Source organism: Homalodisca vitripennis, chromosome 5, assembly GCF_021130785.1.
Source record: "Homalodisca vitripennis isolate AUS2020 chromosome 5, UT_GWSS_2.1, whole genome shotgun sequence".
NCBI classification, from domain to species: Eukaryota; Metazoa; Arthropoda; class Insecta; order Hemiptera; family Cicadellidae; genus Homalodisca; species Homalodisca vitripennis.
The window spans coordinates 77,183,376-77,206,219 of record NC_060211.1 but is presented as its reverse complement, the minus strand read 5'-3'; the positions used below and the strand labels follow the sequence as shown (position 1 = coordinate 77,206,219).

The window sequence follows — 22,844 nt, the reverse complement described above, 5'->3', positions numbered from 1 at the left end:
CAGCTTAAATGGCGCCTCCTTACCTAATAAAGATCCAATTGCTTAATTGAAAGACAGTGGTGATAGTTTTTTTGAAGTAGGGTACATAACATTTTATCTTTCTAACTTATTAAAACTCCTGGCACCTCGGGCAGTTGATTTTGATTACATATCTGTATATTAAGCTGTACTTATTATTCAATATTCCAAACTACTAACTTTCACATCCCTATGAATATTATATTCTACTGAGAAAGATATCGGAGCAACAATAACTGTGGAAAGCATCTCGTTCGGTGAGAATATGGTAAGGATGCGTTTATGAATAAAATGGCGCTTGCTTAATACACCTTTTAGGGTAGATAGAGAGAGATATCCATGATAGTACTGAGTACTGGAGGTCTTGATATGGATAATCAAATTAGAAATTTCAGATTAAATTATAAATAACTAAACCAAGCTTAAGAACATTTGGTGCTACATTATAAGTTGTATTATAACTTATACAATCTGAACAATTAGCTGAGTATCTACTGTGTTAAAACGCATTTCCATTTACAGTTAGTTGGAACATTACATTGGTAGTACTGTTAACAGGGACAGATCGAAATTTCTGTCGATGAGAGATAGTGGGGCAGCTGGCGGAAATTACCATTGTGGACACCGGAAAATGTTGACTCTCGTTAAGCGTGCTGAGCCCCACAAATGATCTATGATTCAGATTTTTATCTCACTGGCTAATGCTAATGAAACTTGCGTGATGGATTGCTTCCAACAATCAAATAGGGTCTTTTGTTAGTCGTAGGATCAAGAAATATGCTTACAAAATCCATGTCAGACCATGTATTACGATTAAAAAGAGTTGTAGGTGGGGTTTTATGAAGAAATGAATAACTTAATTTAAAATATACAATTACTAGATATTTATAGCTATTTGTACTTTACCATACCCCGTGTAGGTTATTATTTATAAATTGTATTACTCGTATTATTACTTGAACATCGAAAAGAACCAGTTCTGTCAAAAAGAACGGATTCTATCTCTGATATAATATCACGTTTCTAAATAGTTTTGATTTTTAGATACGTCTAATAGTTCATAATTTTAATTTCATAAAAATTATTATTAGATAATAATGGTTCCCATTTTTTAAATTTAAAATCATTAAAAATATGTATTAATGAGTTCATAAAATATTATATTGCTGCTATTCGTTGTAATGTAGTTAACATTTAAATACAGATTTTAAATAACTCATTGATATATGTATTTTTATAATTATGAATTTATCATTATATCAGAGGTAAATCTTTTTACAAAATTATTACTAGGTATTTAATAAAATTATTGTAGTTTTTGCTGCTAGCCTGAATTAGGCCCAATCGATAGAGCAGCCTCACGCATAGCCTTCTCAAGTGGATAGTTGCACTTATCAGTAAGATAAGGTGTGTCGTCACAGCGTGTCAATGCCACTGATAAGTGTTTACTAGGCCTTATCTGCAAGTGGGATAGTCCCGTGACAACCTGCCTTATAACGAGCGCCGAGCCTCTGTTCCACACTGCAGTAGATACCGTTGGCGACAACATGCTCGGGCTGAAGAACATCACAAAGTGCGTGGCCCCTGGCCAGGAGCTGGGCAAGATGCTGGGACTGGTAGTTCCCGCCTCTCAACAACAGCGTCACCAACACACCATCCCCGAGAAGCTCAAGGATATACCCACCGCAGCTAACCCCAAGTTCTTCGACATGGTGGAGTACTTCTTCCACCGCGCCTGTGCCATCGCGGAGGACAAGCTGGTGGAGGACATGAAGGGTCGCGCTAGCCCGGAGGAGAAGAGGAAGAAAGTTAAGGGAATCTTGCTCGGAATGCAGACCTGCGACCATATCCTGGAGATCACCTTTCCCATCAAGAGAGATAGCGGAGATTACGAGATCATCACAGGCTACCGCTCTCAACACAGCACGCACAGGACCCCCACTAAGGGAGGTGAGTCTTGCTAACCGTACACAATATTATATTGAAGTTGAAGTACACAGTATTATAATATTGTATTGAAGTTTTTACATACTTTGAGTTCATGCAGATTGGGTAAGAAATTATTTGTTTGCAGGAAATTTTAGCTTTTGTAAGAACCTATTTCGTTTTAAGGCTTTTAATATAATCATTTTAATGATAACAAATTAGCGCTTTAAAGGAAAACGTGATATTATACTTTCATTATGTAGAAATTTAAAAAGAGTATGATTTTTATTTGTAGACTTAAGGAAAGAAAGAAATTAAGTATCAAGTTTTGTTAAGTCACAAATCTTGGGATTATGAAATGATCGTCACGAAAATATAACATATATTACTTAAATTTCCTATCAGCACAGATCAATTAATATCTATAAATTATATTTTAAAAATATTATTATAAATTTTTTATTTTAGTAAGCAAAGTTAAAATCCTGTTAGTTTGAAATAATCAGCGCAAAAGGGGAGGTGGTTCTAGTTTTCAAAAAGACATTAAATATATTTATTGATAAAGAATGATTGGATTAGTTTTAAGCGAGTGGTGTGGGTTCTTAAATATAAGTGAACGGCTTAGGAGTGCTTGTAATTAGCAAAATGTCATGCCTTAATTTATTTGCATTAAGGCGGGAAAACAAAAAGGTTTTTACATTTCAAACATGCCGTAAGATTCACTAGTGGTTACGTTATTGTATGTAACATTTAAATAGAGAAAGTTAGAAAATCATGCCACATAAGATATCGACTGATAGTGTACCGAATATATAGTATTGATAAATTCTCTTTAAATCGTTTACCTTTATACAAACCACTAAAGAATACGAACATGTAGAATCCAACTTTTACAAGGATTGCATGAGTTAGATTACTGCGGAGGTCAATAGCTATTTGCATAATGATATGTACCGTATACCATTACAAACATTTCAAGGAGTAAATTTTAATGCCGTTGGCAAAGAAAAGCCTTCAGAAAATTAAATATTCAGTTATCGGTTTCAATATTCACTAACATATACAATTGAAGAGTGAGAAAGAGAACAAGACACGATGATTCAAAAGTTCAGTTTTGAAAATATACATTTCTATAATTACATCACTTGGGATGTAGATATGGAAATAATTTCATATCTAAAGTGCCCTAACCACCGAAATCTATGTCAACTATAATAAATTCCTAAGATAATAATTGTATTTGCTTTTAATGTTTCTCAAAGCCTGTAACCATAATTCACTTTAAAATAACGTTATTAGCTGTAGTGTAATATCATTTTTAATATGGAGAGTAAAGTTTTTGTTATTATTGAAGCTAACTTTTTAATACGTGTCAAACAATTAACATATTAACTTATTTACTAAATGAACACTCTAAAGCTATCAGTTTATAATGTTATGTCATACGTTACACGGTAGTGTTTTCTCACCTACAGAATATTTGGATTGGAAAGTTGTGATAAAGGTAGTATCTAAAAACGTTAACTATTAGTATTGAGTTTATATTTGAGTCATCATCATTTCATGAAGATTAATGCACTTGTCGTCATTTTAAGTTACACAATGTATTATAATCTGTTGTAGAATTAAACGTAGAAATAACATCATGTTTTATATTTATCCTTCTAGGAATCCGTTTCTCAGAGGACGTCAACCTCGATGAGGTTAAAGCTCTCTCAGCCCTCATGACATTCAAGTGCGCCTGCGTGGATGTACCCTTCGGCGGCGCTAAGGCCGGGGTCAAAATCAACCCCAAACACTACAGTGAGCTCGAGCTGGAGGCCATCACAAGGAGATTCGCTCTGGAACTAGCCAAGAAGGGCTTCATTGGTGAGTAAGAAGGTTTATGTACAAAAAATGACAAGAGAAGCTACAAATACCACGTTAACGCTTGTACATTGTCCCGTTGGGAACCATATTTCACCAGATCAGTCAGGCCACTGTGAGGTTGTAGTATTTCTCAAAGGCTTTGCTATATTATGAAACTGTCTTTGTAGAGTGAAATCAAAATGTTTTCGTAGTAATTTAACAAATTTTTATTCATTTATTTCCAAATCAATCACTGTAAATTTAGTTGCACGTATAAAGTACCAGTAAATGCCATTAAATACTAATTTTTGGAGCTCTAATTACATAACAAGTGGGTGAAACAAGCAAAACGTAGAACTTTTATTACAAATAATGCACTTGAAATAGGATATTATACGATTAAACTATTATACTCATCATTTCAAGAAACCCGATCTGGCTCTATCATTTTCTGATACGACCAAAGTTTGTCTGGGAATCGTGTACATTAAAAAACTTTGTTCTAGATAACAACTAAATTATGTGTTTTTCAGTTAGGAATATTTTAATTCAACAAGTATTTTTGAGTAAATGGTAAAATCCAGTAGGTGACTGTAGATATTTTGGTAGTAGCAGAGGATCCTGTACTGTATTCAAATCAATTGAAATCAAACTAATTTAACAAAGAACAAACATTTCGGTTGGCTAGGAAAGTTATCCGAATATGGAAGATTCGATATATAGTCGGGCTATATTTAGTGGTAGTTATTTATAGTGTTCAAAACCCAATAAATACTACACAGAACTCTTTGATCTTTGTATTGCTATCATAAGTACATTTACATCTTCTTTACTAAGCTTTTAATATAAAATTTTAAAATAAAAAACTGTGTTGGATATTTTACATTGTTTTTATTACTAGAATTGTTATGTCAGCCCTTATTTAAATACATCACGTTAATACATACATTTAATGAATTAAGTGAAAATACTATTTAAAAATGTATTCTTTAAAGTCAAAACGAAGATAAGAAAATATTCACAAATGTTCAAAGTCTAATAAAAGCGAACAGACTTATTTGTTAACGTTTACTCAACTTCAATACTAGTTTTGGCCTTTGGCATTGGGAAAAAAAGATAATTTTGTATAACTCCTTTTAGGCTTTATTTATTTCTTAAAACTAAAAATTATAGCAGATGTTCATTGTTACATTTATTTGTACAACGAATTAACGACCGTAAGTTATACGAATAACTGTATGTATTTCACAATTTACTGAAGGAATGCATAAATCCATGAAAACCATTTATTATACTAGGAAATAAAAGCCGCATTATCTGTACGTCGATAATGTCTGTGTCTAATTATAATTTTATCTTAACCTGAGGTATATGTGGCACAATGTTATCTGTTCCGAGATAAGGAAGTATGACAGTTGTTTGGTTTCCACTTAGCAAGCCATTTTTATCAAATCTATTTCAAACACATATAACGACTAGAATAGTTTGAAATGAATTGCCTAAATGATACCAGACCGCACGATAATTGAACATTGTATCACATACCTCAACATGTAAACTTCATAACGCAACACCCTAAGACAAATATAAACCCCAGCTAAGCGTCGGTGCCTCGGGTTTATATTTATTTACTAGGTTTTACTCTTGGCTTAGCACACAATTCTCAAAATAGAAACCGTTCTTAGCAAAGGCTATTACGATTTAATATGAAGGAGGTATGTGGCATTATTAAGAACGTAAATAAGCATATATAAAGTACATTTACTTTCGTTGTTCATGATTAAGAAGACCAGAGGTAGATCAAAATTGTGTTTGGCTTTTATTTTAGTTTCAGCTCGTGGAGGGCCTTTTTACTTGTAATAAATAACATTTCTGACTCGAGAGTTGGGGTTTCCATGTATCCCCGATCTATAATATATATTACATATAGGATTCGGAAACAAACTAAGATAAAAATTGCGTACTCCCGGAACATTCAAAATAATTCCTATCTAAGATGTTTCTAGTTCGATGGTTGGTTTTGTTTTGTTCTAGGAAAATGCACATAACATGCAAAAATAGTATTACAGTATAAAAGTGTATTCCAAACAATATATTTGCTGCAACAGTTTGGTTTGCCTTATAGTTCCGTACATTAATATATATATACTTATGAGGGTCTCGGAGGTTTACTTTGGTCAAACAATCTCTACGTTCTGCTCTTGTAAAATACTTCTGATGTTATACATTTCCGATTCCGTTGTTGAGTTTAGTTAGATGTCCCAAAAAAGAAATAACGTATTCATATTTGCTGTAACGAAATTGCTAGTGTAAAAAAGTGTCAACTCCGTACTTTAAATTTACTTCAGTTATTTCATGCAAAACAGTTGAGATTAAATTATTGTTTTAAAAACGAAAACTTATTCATACAAAAGTCCCGAAAACCAAGTTTGACAAAAAATGTTGTAATACCGGTCTTTGTAATTTACTTTTCGTGTATGATATTTCTAGTTATGTATTTTAGTTTGCTTATAAGTTCGTACGCTTGAGAAGACAAATTTTCTCGATAAACATCTACTTCTGGTACTTTTACAAACTTCCGGTACATCTAGTAGAGTTAAAATTTCCGTTTTGAATATTGAATAAAAACTTTTATTCGTCATTTTTAAGGAGGCTAAATTGATCCAGCCATTTTTTAGATTAGTGTGTAGGAAAACATTTTATGATTCATTTTTATGTATGAGATTTATTCTTGTATATGCTTGATATTATAGACATCTGTTAAGTGTTCTTACCTGTTGAAGGTATCATATGCCAATTTTCGAAACAGTGTAGTAGTTCAAATCAAATAAAGAAGGAAACATTTTAAAATCCTGCACCACTATAATGTGATTATCAAGTAATGTATCTCGTTGAAAGAGAAAAGATTATTTATTATAACTTTACATCATGAATAGAAATATAGATATCCGTGCGAAATAACAACGTTGCACATAAATCTGTTTATTATTCCTTTCAATACAGTATCCTTCAGTTTATCTTTCCTAACAATGTGGCTGAAGCTAAACACAATGCAATAGGGCATTTTTTCATGTCAATTTTAGTTTTTGAAATCCTTACGCCTTCCCTATATCCTTACTTAATACGTAGTACGCACGTCTTTAAGTCACTTTGTGTGGCTTTAGTGGATCATATTGGAAACTTTATTTTGCTTCAGTATAATCGGTAATTAATTTTGCTTTATTTTTGTCTATAATCTGCTGTAAATAAGGATTACAATGTTCAACAATCATTCATTCTATCACTATTGACAACATCGTGAACACATGCCTTGAGCACGTGCACCACAACGTGTTCCTTATCTAAAAGATGCGCCTAATATGGAAATATAATCAAGTGACACTGAGGGCTGTTGAGATGATCTATGCTGTTGTTGTTCTGAAAATATCTTAAGAGATTATTCTGGAGAGTTCGGACCGATAACGACTGCTTTAAACAAGCCTCTATTGCAACCGACGAGAAATCTTTCGAATACAAGCAATCTTCTCGATCTGAAACAGAAATAGTTATCTGAAATGCCGCTTTTAAATATGGATAGTAAATCGTGTTGATGAAATAAGTTAAACCTACTAGTGGATTATAATTCAACCTACAGTACAATTAAATAAAACTTTACTGTATTTTATAGAAGTTTATTCTATGGTTAACGAAACAATGGACCAATAGAAAATGGTTCTTTATTTGACGAGGATGGTTGTAAATAATTGGCTTTCGTATAAATATACATGGAAAATAATTATCAATCTATACTATTAAGACTAACAATTATTTATTCTAAGGGTAATTTGATGATTCATCCCTTTCCACATTAGAGATCACCTTGAAACTTAACATTATGTATCCAGCACATAAATATTGGTAATGGTGTCACAAAAAAGAGATTATTATCCTGCATAATCACCAACTGTCTAGAATGCTACCTTTACCTAAAATGGCTTAACCATTAGAAACATATACGAGGACTCTAATGAGAACACATACTTCTTTGTGAAAACTATACTAAAATAGTTTGACTTAGTTAAATCAGAACCCAAATAATGTAGACAGTAACTACTATTTTTTCAACGCAAGTCTGTGCTACGTACTGTGTTGTCCACTTGTAACAGGAAACATTGTGATACAAATTTCACTTACATTTAAACCATTTTGAATATGTGAACCAAAATATAACAAGTATCAGGGTTAAAAATATTCCTTATATAATAACTTTTGTTTTACGGGATTATTGGCGTTTTCATAAACTATGGTCACTTGCACGAACATGTTTTTTGCAAGAGCATCAAGCACACGTACACACGAACTATGTCAAATTGTACAAAACTGTTATTTATAGAGTGCTGAACCCACGTACACCTTAATTCAAAAATAAGGATCTACAGCAAAAATATTGGATACTTTAAAAAATTTAACATAAAAAAACAGTGTTTAGTTCTCACTCAAACATGATTAGAGATCTCGAAAAATTAATATTTTGAATAAGCTGTAATAGATATAAGTAAAAAAATGTTTTGGAAGGAAAAATAGTAATTTTACTATTAAATATGTATAAAATGTCGAGATATATATAAATTGGTTTTTGTTCGGTATTTTAAAAAGGGTAAAAGGTAACCTGCGGAAAACCTTTCTTTGGAATAGAGCTTTAATAATGTGCAATACGTTACAAGATAACATTTGAACATTTTTATATTCGAATCAGGCGATTTCAGTTTTAAACCGGCCGCTCCTTAGATGTTATGAAACTGTTTTAAACAGATGTCTCGTATGTAATGTAGAGGGATTGTATTTTGATTCTTAATTATAGTTATAATTAATCTCCTAATATACCTTTCACTTGGCCTAAATGACTCATATATGTATATATATTTAAAGTTGTGCAAGTATCTTTAAGCAGTGTCAGAGTTATAAAATTAATCCTTAAGTAAGAACCTGACTTTAGATTTTGTATATGTATATAATTTCTCTTGTTGGAAAAAAATTATTTCTTTGTGTTTCTTGTCCAAAAGGGCAAAACTGTCAGCATTATAGTTCAAAATTTTCCACGAATATCTCTCTTTACAAAAAACAAAACTATCGATTTAACTGAAGCTCATATAAAAGAACGTAATCGTATTTGAAAGCAGTTGGTTTCCTACTAACATTACTCTAAGTATCTACTTTTGACAAAATATTTGTTTGTTTGTGGTTTATTGACGGCATTCATATCTAGTACTTATAATATATCGAAATAGACAGTGAAAGTCTTTAGTTCAAACTTTATTTTTCGTAATATTAGTCAACTTTTAATTGGTATGTTTAAGTAGTGTTGTACACCAAATTAAATTAATCACTTGTATACCGAGTTAATTCATTACGTTTTAATTTTAAATCAATGAGTTGTTGATAACTAAATCTAATTTTCGTTAAGTAAAAATCGATTTTTACAACATTTTCCCCTTTCCAGGACCCGGAGTTGATGTACCTGCTCCTGACATGGGAACTGGTGAGAAGGAAATGTCCTGGATTGCTGATACTTACGCAAAAACAATCGGTAAGTCCTCAAGGCTGCTAATAAACTGTTAAATAACATTTAATACACTGTAGTAATTACAATCTCAATTTGCTCCATATTTCTAGTCATACAACCAACACGCTGTTATCAGTGTTTGTGCAGCGGCTCAGTGATGGTAGCTGATAGCGCTAAATCTGTCACTACTAAACGGTTCTTTGTTACTTCAGAAATAAGGCGTACAGCTTCGTAATCATCCTTTAAAACAACCCATTTCAGTTTAATTAACTGCTTTTGAACCATCCGCTACTGTTATAACATTAAAGCAAGTTGTTAATATCACATCAGGGAAACATTAGTTAATGTTTTCGTTCATTATTTATTGTAATTTATTATTTACAACATTGTTCTTTAGTTTATAAAATTACTGTGTGTTTTATAAAAATGTATGGTTTTGTTGACTTGAATATATTGTATATTATTAGGTAGGCATATAGCGTATGGACTATACATGAAAATTATACATGGACATAGCCAATTAGGACGTATAGTGTAAAGACTAGTTTTTGTTACTCAATTAATTATCATTAGGTATTTTGTTACAACTTTTCTGTACTGTTCATTATAGTTATGCTTAAAAGAGCCCAGGAAACATAATTTCAAATCACTGTTTAGTGCAGATGAAGAAATGAAAAGTTTATAATATACCCTACAAGGTGAGAAAAAAATAATGAGTTTAAACATTATATTATTACTACAATAATTAACTAAATAGATGTCTATAAGTTGAAGACAAAAATTAAATCAACAGCCAGGCTAAGAATCTATGTATAAACATAATATATTGGAAAATACATTTGTTTCATAACATGGTTACCTACCAAGTGTCCTATAAGCTTTCATAACCCATGATAATTTTAGACAAAAATGTAATAAACATTTTTCAAATTACATAGTTTAGGAATCTATTCATAGAATATTTTAGCTGCCAAGGAACTTTTAACTTGTACTATATTCATAATTATTGTTGTTATTAGAGATAACATGAATTTTTAATTCCTTCATAATAATATTCTTGTTGATACTGTGCAGAAAAAATTTATAGGCTTTAGGATTTTGAATTAGTGTAATGAAACATTTTGTTACCAAATTGTATACATTTCTTTTAAGTTTTTAAAGTCTCTGGGTATAAATATTTAATGCATAACGCATAACGCATTTTAAACGTATTTATCACTAAACCTGTTACTTCAAAGCAGCTCACTGTAAAACTTTTTTGCTCTTCCAAATCCAAGATTTTGCATAATTAGAATTTTGTAACCTAATAAGCTAATACTAAAACAAAAAATAATTGTACTATTTCACTTAGAAGTCCCTTAGTATTAGTGTAAAATGATTGTGCTATCCAGCTTCAGAGGTCAACCCAATTGGCCAGATTTACTTTTGATGTTATAAAATACTAATACAAATCTTTGTGATACTGACACTTTGCATTGAAAATCGAAAGGCTACATTGTCTGTCATTAAGCTTTTTAAACCCTCATGATGGCAACCCTGTTCGAGCAGAGGCATGCGAAATGTTTTAATAAACAATATTTTGATTGTTTATTAAAATAAACAATTATAATAACCTACTGAAAGGCGCTATGAACCTTTTACTTATTCCTAAGTCGATTTTTACTTGTTTATAAAGGTTAAATAGAACCCAACAGGCTATATCAACATTTACAGAAAGCCAGGATATTGAGTAACAGAAAGTCGCCAACCTTACATATCAGGTTGAGAAATTCAGACCGTTGCGTTGGCAGATATATTTTTGTTATAGAGTATGAGGTTTAATGTATGGCTTTCTTATTGCTAAAGGATTAAACTCAATAGGTGAGAGGCGTCTGCTGCTCGACAGACTGGAATATGAATTCCCGTCTTATAAAGTGGCAATATTTGTAACTGAGACCAATGTTACTAGCATGATTTATATTCGACAGGATCTGTCATCAGCATTCATAAGTACGAGTTTTGGAATCCATCTCAGCCATTATGAAACTGAAAATTCAGTCTCTCTTGCGGTCAAGGAAAAAGTCATGTAGATCGCGAATGTTTTCAGCTTCTTGTTATAAAGAATGAAGAGCTGAAATAATAATCTCTTTTAGAATAAAGCGCTTAAAGAATAAAGCAATTGAATCGAAACCTATGTTTCCGTAATGTTCCGTTAAACAAGATATTGCATTTAGGTTACATGGACATAAACTCGCACGCCTGCGTGACCGGCAAGCCGATCAACCAGGGAGGCATCCACGGACGAGTCTCCGCCACTGGCCGAGGAGTATTCCACGGCATTGAAAACTTCATCTTGGACGAATCTTACATGAAGATGATCGGTCTCACTCCTGGCTGGGGCAACAAAACTTTTATTGTTCAGGTAAATTAATTACTTTCTAATATAAGTATTTAACATGACTAATTATTTTATCTGCTTTAATCATGAGGGAGTATACTCATTATAACTAAATAATGATATGAAAGAATTTACAAACTGTTAAAAAAAACATTTTAGCTATGAGCAAATAATAGATGCTAATGTTAGTTATTTGATTAGAGAAGTTCCATACTATCGTATAAATACAGTTTTGAAATGAAACAAAAACAATTGACAATTGAAACAAAAAAACTTTTTAACATCAACTAAGCTCATTTTTCTTCTCTTCCTTTCGCAAAAATTAGAATTCCGGTGTTGTTTCCCAAATGTTTTATTTATATTTTTCTATTCGGGGCGTACACTTCATGCACATTATGGTCTATTATGGTCTATTTGCTTATAAACTATTGAAATGATGTATTGTAATTAGAAATAATATTTATATTTTCATTTGGATACGATATTAGCCAATTCTTTATAGATTGGTTGTTTTCAAATAAGAATTAGAATTAAGCATAAAAAATAAAACATTTTATTATAATTTACAACATAATTTAATAGCACAAGAAATATAATATTCAAATTCAGAGGAGTTTGTGGTAACAACTTGAATTAATAAGGGTGTACTAAGATAATTGAGACATGTTACTTGCCTAAAAATAATTTTAGGCCGTGCTGAAGAATGTTGGTGATTTGTACGCAATTTTACCCACTAAAAGGTTTATAGAAACCAGTAAAAAACCAATCAATATTAAATTTAAGCGCAGGAAAGTGTTGTTAAATTGTAATACCTATATAGAAACTTAATGATTTAATTTAATTTTAGGGATTCGGTAACGTGGGGCTGCACACTATGCGGTACCTCCACAGAGCTGGAGCACGCTGTATCGGTGTCATGGAGTGGGACGGGTCCATCTTCAACCCTCAGGGCATTGACCCCAAGGTAAGCTGAATAGTGATGATGAACACAGTTATGATACCTCATGAACATTTGGTAAATTACTAACCAGTTTTGTCTTAAATACTACCTTTATTTACCACGCAATAAACTATTGATTTAAATAAAGCAGTAAACACGATGAAAGAAAAAATCTTATGAATTCTGCGAGGAAGACAAATCAAAGGTTCTTTTGTACTTAGTTGTACAAGAGCCTTAATATTTTCAGTCATACATAGTTTAACAGTAAGTGCATTTGCAATTGTTCTAGAATAACATATATGTCTGAGATTAAAGGTGTTATACATCAGTACTGTTAGACTAGGTATTAGTACGTAATGGTAAAACTCACAACCCCATGTCAAACTTTGACCTGAAGCGTTATTGTAAATATATGTTTATTCTTGTTGCACACTAACGTAGGGACTGGCAAAAAAGTTATGGTGCTCATTTTCATAGAAACAGATTTTTTAAGGACAGACCGATTTCCTTTTAACCCTTATTCTGTCTGTCACCGTGGACCATAACAATAAGAAATCCATAAAAAGAGTTAACTATTTCTGTAAATATCATTTAGGGTTTTTTCACAAAATTGTCAGATAAGTTGGAGATAAAAGTGTAGCGCCTCTTGAACAATAAATAAGTAATCGAATATATTGAATTGTCCTCTAAAAATTTAAGAGTAAAACTCTGTACTTTCTTATATTTAAGGCTGTTTGTTTGTACACTTTTTTCAGGGGAACATTAAATTAAAAGTCTAAACGCATTTATAAAACACCTTTATCCTGTAATCCTACTATATTTAAACGTGTCTAAAAAACTATGTCATGTTGGTATGGTTGGGTGGTTGTTTTATGTCCAAAAAGTAACTCTGTATGTGTTTTAATTCGAAGGGCTAATTTGTTCCGCATGTTTCATTCTTACATTCAATTAGTAATAAATGCTCCAGATAATTACTTATATTATATATAGTAGTTACCCGTGGTTGGCACGCTATTTCGTAGGTTTTTCTATTTTTTAGTCTATGTCCATTTCAAATTTAATTGCAATCGGTTCAATGGTTTATGCGCGAAAGAAAAAAAAGACACTTTCGAATTTATAATATTATTAGGAATAACATTTTTAGATAAAATTTTGAGTATTTGTAGAAAAAATGAAATAACCTGTTGCGACAGTTCTAATATGGAGGTATGACATAAAGTTAATGATACAAACACACAATAGTTCAAGTAACGTTTAATATAGAATGAAAATTAATTTATGATGGTCATTACAGCTCAAAATTATAAACCAAATTATGGAAAATTTTAAATTTTTTGTAGGCTGAAGTGTCCTGGGAACACAACAATATTATAAAAAAACGAATGCTACATGTCCATGTACTTTATTATAAAGCGGCCAAACACTCAAGCTTAAAGTAAACATTTATTTTACAGACAAACATGCATCATAAATTAGTGCCTTTCAGTAGTCGTAGGCTATTTAATGTACATTCCTGTCTTGTGACTGCCGTTTATAATGTACAGGCGCTTTGAAATATTTTATTTTCTAAATTAAATTTTTAACTGCCTAAATATGTAAATCTAAACGATTCTCAAATCCACCTGAATACGCAAAAGATTTAATTTTATTAGGTCCAGCAATTTAAAAATACATATTTAAAGACAAGTATAAACACAAGGTTTATGCTGTTGTTGTATTGTAAACAAGTGCTGAGTTAATACGTGTTATGGTAATAATGTATCAGGCTAATTATCAAAGATAATATACTTAAACTAGAATGCTTATCACAACATGATAAACTGTGACATTTTAACTTTTATATTAACTGTGGGTTTTTCTTATTTCACGTATACAAAGCCTCAGTAGATATTGCTAGTCAAGAAGTCCGAATAATTAATCAATAATAATAATGATGATGATGAAAAAATAATTTTTACTTTAATTTTTATTTAGGCGTTGGAAGAACATCGTATTGCAAACGGAACCATCAATGGATTCTCCGGGGCCAAGAAGTACGAAGGAGAGAGCCTCATGTTTGAACCGTGCGACATCTTTGTGCCTGCCGCCCTCGAAAAGGTTATTACTAAGGAGAACGCACACAAGATTAAAGCTAAGGTAAATTCCATAAAGCAAGTGGTTCTTAGACTGTAATTACATGATATTGTAGACTGTATACTGATAGTATGTATCCAGATTTTATAACGTATTCATTGAATAGCGGAGATGCCTAGACCTATTTACTTACTTATTCATTGAGTGACCACAACAGCTACTCGGCTACCTCCAACCACTATACAAACTTTAATAACTTCCTCGTTATAGACTCTCTGTTCCTAATCGAAATCTGGTATGATGGTTTTTTAACTTTTTTATAATTTTATTGAATCATGGTTTTTCATGTACTTAAAGCGAAACATAATTTTGTAACGAAAGTTTCTCATTAAGGATTAAAAATAAATAAAAAATATGTATCATATATTAGTTTTATAAAAATACTACTCCAGTTACAGAACAGAACATTAAACATGTCATTAAATGTTTAAAACCAGTAAAACAACTGATTTTCAAACATAATACACTGATCGTTTATGTAATATTTAACATTTATTATATAGATAGCATTAATAATTTTCAGGTTATACTAACACATACTAGTCATATAATCATAAGTGCACAGTGGTACACTTAATTTTGTCTTAACCGTTGTGCCATCGACTCTTGGTGAGAGTAATGCTTATAAGAAGAATGCTTCTAAAAAATTCTTATATAAAATTATAAGAACATATGAGGTAAGAAATATGAAATCCAACATAACGCCACAAAAAAAAATTAAAACTTATCATTCAATCATATTGTTTCTATCCAAATTTTTCTGTTATAAAAATTTTATATTAAAACATTTCTTCCACGAATTAAATTTTCGTGTTACAAAAGTGGAAAACATTTTAGTTAAATAAAATTGAACGAATTGATAAATCACACGATGTATAATTTTAACAAATATATTACTAACAAATTGTCTATGTAATATCCTAGGCCTAATGAAAAGTTTGGGTATGAAAACGTAAACTAACACGTTCTTGTAAAACTCTTTTGGTACTCATTTTACAAATAATGTAACTATGGTGAGAAGAGTTAACTCAATGTAAATGTTGAGTATTGTTGAACTCCAGTTCACTTTAGTGCAGCGTCTAGAATCTGACCTGATTCGACACATGAGAATACCTCGTTACCTAGATAATACTGTACTTTGTAGTCTGGTGTCTTAGATGTTGAAACTATGTTAAAGTTTCATTTTATGCTTCTTTGTCACCGAAATTTATTGGATCTCCTCAGATGAAAATAAATCCGGTATCCAGGACTCACCGTTAACAATGTCAGAATTCCAGACGCTGTACTATGAGTAATGTAAACTGGAGCTAAACTCAACCTCCACCTTTAACTTTAGTTACTTTATCGGTATAAATTATCGGGTAATAGTTCAAAATGAAAAAATACTGTAAATTATAAATTTTACCCATAACTACCTTTTCTTAAAATAAAAAATATATTTCACCTAAGTTGTAATAACGACAACTCATACGATATCACGGCTTTTTGTATTTGTTTGTTGTGTGTTGTGTCCTTTATTTTTGTGTTTATCATAATGTACTTAACATATACAACAATAAGGAAATTTTTAAAATTTTATATCAGGTTATTGGTGAAGCTGCCAACGGCCCCACGACACCTGCAGCTGACTCTATCCTCCAGAAGAACAACAAGCTGGTGATCCCCGACTTGTACCTGAACGCTGGTGGTGTCACGGTCTCTTTCTTCGAGTGGCTCAAGAATCTCAACCACGTCTCTTACGGCCGTCTCACCTTCAAGTATGAAAGGGAATCCAACTATCATCTCCTAGGTAAACAATGAGTTTCATACTGTAATGATCATTTCAGCTCGGGCAGAAAATACTGTGAAAAATATCAGATTAAAGATTTTTGGTTACTGATGGGTAATTCGTACGTATAATGTTGTTCCTGTAAAACACTTTCAAACTTGCTTTTAATAAAACCTACAAAAACAACAAAAAAACTATTAAAGTGGGGATTTAATCGACTATGAATTTTTATACGTAAAATACCGATTCACGTTTTTAAGATATTTAAGATTTATTTATCACTACACACGTTGTAAGGATCTTAAAAGTAGGAAATATTTTAATATCAATAATAAAATCCAATTATCGTGCAGAATTTAATGAATATATTACGCATGAATTGTATTCCCCAAAACAGCGATTGAATCGGATGATTTGCTATGTTACATAACATTTCTGATCTTTTAGCAGAAATTCCAAACTTGATTAATTGAACGCCCTACCTTTTCTGGTGATGATGCACATAATTTAGTATGTGTGTTTTCACAATCTTAGCTACTTTGCTTCATTAAAATTTTGTTCTATAGCAGAAATATAAATTACCTTCCGTTATTTATAATAAGGCGTTTGCTGTAACATTTGTAATTACTATGTAATCTTTGTCTGGCAGCATCTGTCCAAGAATCTCTGGAGAGAAAGTTTGGTACCCAAGGAGGAAAAGTCCCTGTTACTCCTTCAGAAGCTTTCCAGAAGCGCATTGCCGGAGCCTCCGAGAAAGACATCGTCCACTCAGGTCTGGACTACACCATGGAACGTTCGGCCAGGGTGAGTTGTTATTGATTATTTTTACTATTTTATTGAAATAAAGATCGTAATTTTCGTAGTAACCAGCGAGAATACTAATTTTACATACAGGTTATTGTAATGTAACCGGATCAAGCAAGGCTGAGCTATCCTGTCCTTGCAAGCAGCCCACCTGCCTACCCTTAAGAAATAGTTGAGAATTAGAGAGGGCTTCTTAGCCCTAAATTTGGCTGTTACTTAAATTTAAATGTACCTTTACTTTACTTTACTTACTTAAATAATCTTTAAATTTATCTTCTGTAAGTGTAATATGACAACTACCTACAATATGTGATATTGGACTTAATTAACAATGACAAATGCTCATTACTTAAGAAATTTTAGTACTGTTTAAAAAGGTCTAAATAAAAAATTACACCTATAGGTCCACAAGAATGTTCTCTTGTTCTAATAGTATTATTAAATGAATATAATAATTCCAGAGTTAAAGTACATTCAATCGTACATATAAGTATAATAATCGTACATTATTTGTAAGTATAATGTTACCACGGTTACTAGAAAACAAGTAATTAGCAAATGTAAACAAAATATTTTTTCAGTTTTTGTACGGTGATTTTAGCTATCTAAAACTGTAAATTTATATATAACTACATATTGGTATCAATCAAACGAGCTGTACCTTTTATTAATTTTAAATACATCCAACTATAACACTATGTACCTTAGACTTTAAAAGTTTCTGGGTTAGTCTTATTAGAATTTGTCCGTTTATTTCAAAACGTTTTTTAAATACCACATACTTCTTATTTTGTTACATAATTTAAATATATATTATTGTTAGGAACCATTTTAGTTAAAATGTAGAATTAATTATATTTAAAAGTTTTATTTAAAATCTTTTATAGTCAAGAAATGTTTATAATAAATAACGTGAAGGTTTTCCAAAGCTTCTTCTTAACACCTCTCAAGACTATGAACAATAATATTACCAATGCCTTTCTTATTCACTTTTACTTCTACCGTGATATTCTCCATACGTCAAATCGAGTAGCATTTATTGGTGAAAGATCGTGTGTTATGTTAAGGTATTTACAACTGTTAAAATACTTCCAGGCCATCAAAAAGACAGCTCAACAGTACAACCTTGGCCTTGACCTGAGAACTGCAGCTTACGTCAACTCTATAGTGAAAATCTACGAGACACACAGAGAGGCTGGTCTACAGTTCTAAACTGAATATTTTCTGTATTATTTATATGTAAATAAATCAAGATATAAGTGAAAATCTAAATAAAGTAAATTGATTGGTTCTGGTTGGAAATATTTATTTCAAACGACCCGTCAGATATAATGTACCTTTAACTCATAAATTTTTAATATTGTAAAAACAAATAATATGACAAACAAATATTCTAACAATTCACTAATATTGTGATATGCGTTTGTTTATGGTAATATATTAGAATTAGATGTTTACCTTTTTCCCCTTAAAAGTGTTTTTTTTTTTCATTATATTTTATAAGAAACAGGAACGGTGTCAGTGACATTGTTTCTTCTCCACATTTCATTATTTAGAGTAATACGTGGAAAATATTCTTGTGTTAGGTTTGTTTAATTATACTGATATAATTAATTGGACCTAATCGGTATTAGTCAAGGATTTTTCTTTAAAAAGTTTTTGCTGTAATGCTCGTGGACGACAAGTAAACATTGGGGCATTGGGGTATATACAAGAGTATTGGTTATACAAATAATTGAATAATCGCGTCTTCAAGTACACATTAATTGTTCTGTTTACTCATATTATTAAAATACGCAAATCAATATCATCGTTATTTTACATTTAATTGGTTTATTATAATCGAAATATAACAACATTGCAATTTTATTGATTTCATTATTATTAAAACTTGGAATACAATATTTATAAAGTATATTGTCTCATTTACATATTTTTTTAATTAGTGTTATGCTACTCCTGACAACAAAGTCGGTTTACGTCACATTTAATCTACCATAGGTACTTTTTTAGTTTAGGAAATCAACATTTAATTAATATTGCTAACAGAGGTTTTATAGATATCTGTAATTGAACTTAGATTTGGTGCCACGTCGTAAAACATATTAACGACGTTGTGGATTTTTTCATCTTGTTGCAAGCCTTAAAAATTCTAACAATTTATATCCACATTACGCATCATTACTCATATATTTTTCAGCAAAAACTATTAAACATTACAGATTTTACAGGGCATTATGAAATTAATTATATTTATTTGAAGCTATGCACTAAATATTTAACTTAGTTTCCTTTTTAGTGTTGAAAGTGTTGTAATATCCAAAATAACCAAGAATCGTCAAAAACATTTTGGCCACGTAAAGAAACGAAAAGAAAAAATATTTTCACTCTTGAATTAAGTATGGATTTACTTGCTTTACTCACCTGTACATTATTACGGTTAATTTTATTTTAACTAAAGTGAAACAATCAATATAAAATGTCATGAAGTACAATAAATATTAAGAGATTCCCTCTATAAAATATTTCTGACATTTCAGTTGGGAGAAGTAGGTACTCTCAAATTGTGAGACAACTGATATTGTAATTTATTTTATAAATACAAGTTTATAACAAATTAGCTATATGTTTACAAAATCAGTTTACCTAGGCCTAGGCCCGTAATTAATAGAGGAATACATTTTTAAAATTGAACGGTCTCTACATTGGTACAAAATGTCGGCGTGGTTAAAGATCGGTTAAAGAACCTGGCCGAGATATTTAAAGGATTAGCTATTTGTATTTTTCATAATAGTTTAAATTAGAACAATTTCAATAGGCTGATTAGTGATAGAAAATGAGTTACAAGGTATAGGGGCAGCTAGGTTTGACATGAGCACGATATTATTTACAAAAATGTTCGATGAATAAGTGCTGCACAAGCCTTGAGTAACTTTTCCAATTTACCAGGTATTTTAATTAAAACCTTGTTGAAACTGCATACTAATTTATATGTACGAACGTTTTTGAACAAACCACTCTCAACAACGACATGGCAGATTAAACATTTTGTAGTATACAAGTAGTATTAAGTTACGTAGCATTAATTGTTAAATAGGAAACAAAAGTTGGTTAGAAATCAGTCTGCATGTACAAAGCGATTCTCATATTGTGATTTAAAAATAGTATTTTATATCTAGATTTGCATAACTAATAATGGCGTAACCCTTACCTTTTTTACCCATTAAAAAAAATTTTAAAGGTCTCCATTATACGTTATTTCTTACAATATTTCTGCTAACCCGGGCTCCTATTCTAGCGGCTCTATTTATAGAAATTTTCCCGCGGTGATTTTTGAATGTAATTTATTTGCGTTTATTTTATGCATCGCTTTACTAAAATTATGTTTTACACGTAGTTTATAGCTTGCGTGGTTCAAATAGCTCTATCAAATAGCACGATATTAGGGAGATGAATTTTTATATAATATAATTAATTCAATCAAGTCTTTGATTGATTTCACTGAAGGAAAGATTTGAAATCACCATGATTACATAATACCATATCATGCACTAATAATTATAGTGTAAAACAAAACATAAAGTATAGAATAACCAACAAGTAATGCTATGTTTATCGTAATGGAATATAACTGTTTTGTATAATCAAAACTTTTTCTGGATTAAGTTATAAATTTAAAAAATGCTCAGTTCTTGCAGTTTATATCGGCGAATTTGAGACTTCTTATATAAAATAAACCCTGTATATACATATATAAGAAAGTAACTAAAACCCTTTTAAAAATCTTTTTATTACATACATAAGTGGAGTTAATAACATAAACATTATATAGGTAAGATAAATTTTTATTTTAGCAAATCAAAAGCAGAATGTGTAAAGATATATATATATATATATATATATATATATATTATATATATATTTAGTATATATATATATATATATATATATATATATATATATATATATATATATATATATATATATATACTAGCAGACCCGACAGACGTTGTCCTGTACACGTTATAGAATTTAATTATAGTTAATTAAAATTACAGTATAGTATCGGAACTGGCCAACAGAATTTAATTTATCTAAAATACTAAATAAGTATTCCGTATAGGGCCTGAAGTATAATATGTGGCCACCATCACAATCGAATTATAGATATTTCTGAATAGCCTATTCTAAACTACTAAAATGACAAAAACTGAATTAGATTATAGTTATTTAAAGGCTGAATTATAATAAGCGGCCAACATCGCAATCAAATTATTGATATTTCTAATTAGCCTATCTAAACTACCGAATTTTATTATCTTTATATTTCTTGTGTGCGTGTGTATGTAAGCTCCTCCTAATTGGGTGGACCATCTTGGAATGTTTTACATTGTATCCAGCAGAATTCGCTACGATCACAGTTTCAAATGTTTTCTATTTTAATTCCAGGTTTTCCTGACAGTTTGTGGGCTCTATCAATTATGTGTGTTGCTTTGTAACATTGTGTAATTATTGTGTGAGTGCTAATTGTAATAATACATTAATAGAGATTGAAGACTGTTTGAAGTACATAAAAAACTATAGTCATTCATTGAAAGTTATTTGAACTAATTTTAAAAATTTATTGAACGAAGTGAGTATATTGGTCGCATAACCTAAGTAGCATACAAATCAAAAGGTTGTTGTTTTTCTATGTGTGAATAACTATTGTTAACAGTTTGGTCACATAAGTTCAAATTAAGTAGCATATAAATCACATGATTGAATAACTATTCGTCCTCTTCCACGAATACGTGGCATTTTTCTGTAAAAAAATAAAATTCTGTGTTAAATAGTACACAATGAATATGAGTAACTTATTCAATATGTTAATTTAATTAAGTAACTTCTAGATAAAAATGTATAAAAACATAGACTACAGTATCTAAAATACTAAAGAAGTATTCCCTATAGGTCTGAAGTACAATAAGTGGCCACCATCACAATCAAATTATTGATATTTCTGATTAATCTATCTAAACTACGAATTACATTATAATTATTTAAAATTACAGTATAGTATCGGGAAATGGCCAACGGAATTTAATTGATCTAATAAAACTAAATAAGTATTCCTATAGGTCTGAAGTACAATAAGTGGCCACCATCACATATCGAATTATTGATATATCTGAATAGCCTATCTAAAAGTACTAAAATGACGATCCAAATTAGATTATAGTTATTTTAAAGGGAGAAGTATAATAAGCGGCCACCATCTCAATCGAATTGATATTTCTGAATAGCCTATCTAAACTACTAAAATGATGATCCGAATTAGATTATAGTTATTTAAAGGCTGAAGTATATATCTTAATATACTAAATTAACGTATTCCCTATAGGTCTGAAGTACAATAAGGTGGGGCCACCATCACATTCAAATTATTCATATATCTGAATAGCCTATCTAAACTATAAAATGACGATCCAAATTATAGTTATTTAAA

General features: G+C 30.8%; 1 protein-coding gene across 1 annotated transcript; it reads left to right on the top strand.

Annotated features, from left to right (window-relative positions):
• The first annotated feature begins 1,515 nt into the window (after positions 1 to 1,515).
• On the top strand, positions 1,516 to 18,647 carry LOC124362384 (glutamate dehydrogenase, mitochondrial-like). Its single transcript, XM_046816823.1, has 9 exons — positions 1,516 to 1,968; positions 3,613 to 3,813; positions 9,272 to 9,358; positions 11,548 to 11,735; positions 12,559 to 12,675; positions 14,626 to 14,787; positions 16,369 to 16,573; positions 17,202 to 17,356; positions 18,452 to 18,647. Exons 1-9 carry the CDS (start codon positions 1,566 to 1,568, stop codon positions 18,566 to 18,568), a joined length of 1,635 nt encoding a protein of 544 aa, XP_046672779.1. The 5' UTR covers positions 1,516 to 1,565; the 3' UTR covers positions 18,569 to 18,647.
• Positions 18,648 to 22,844: the final 4,197 nt, after the last annotated feature.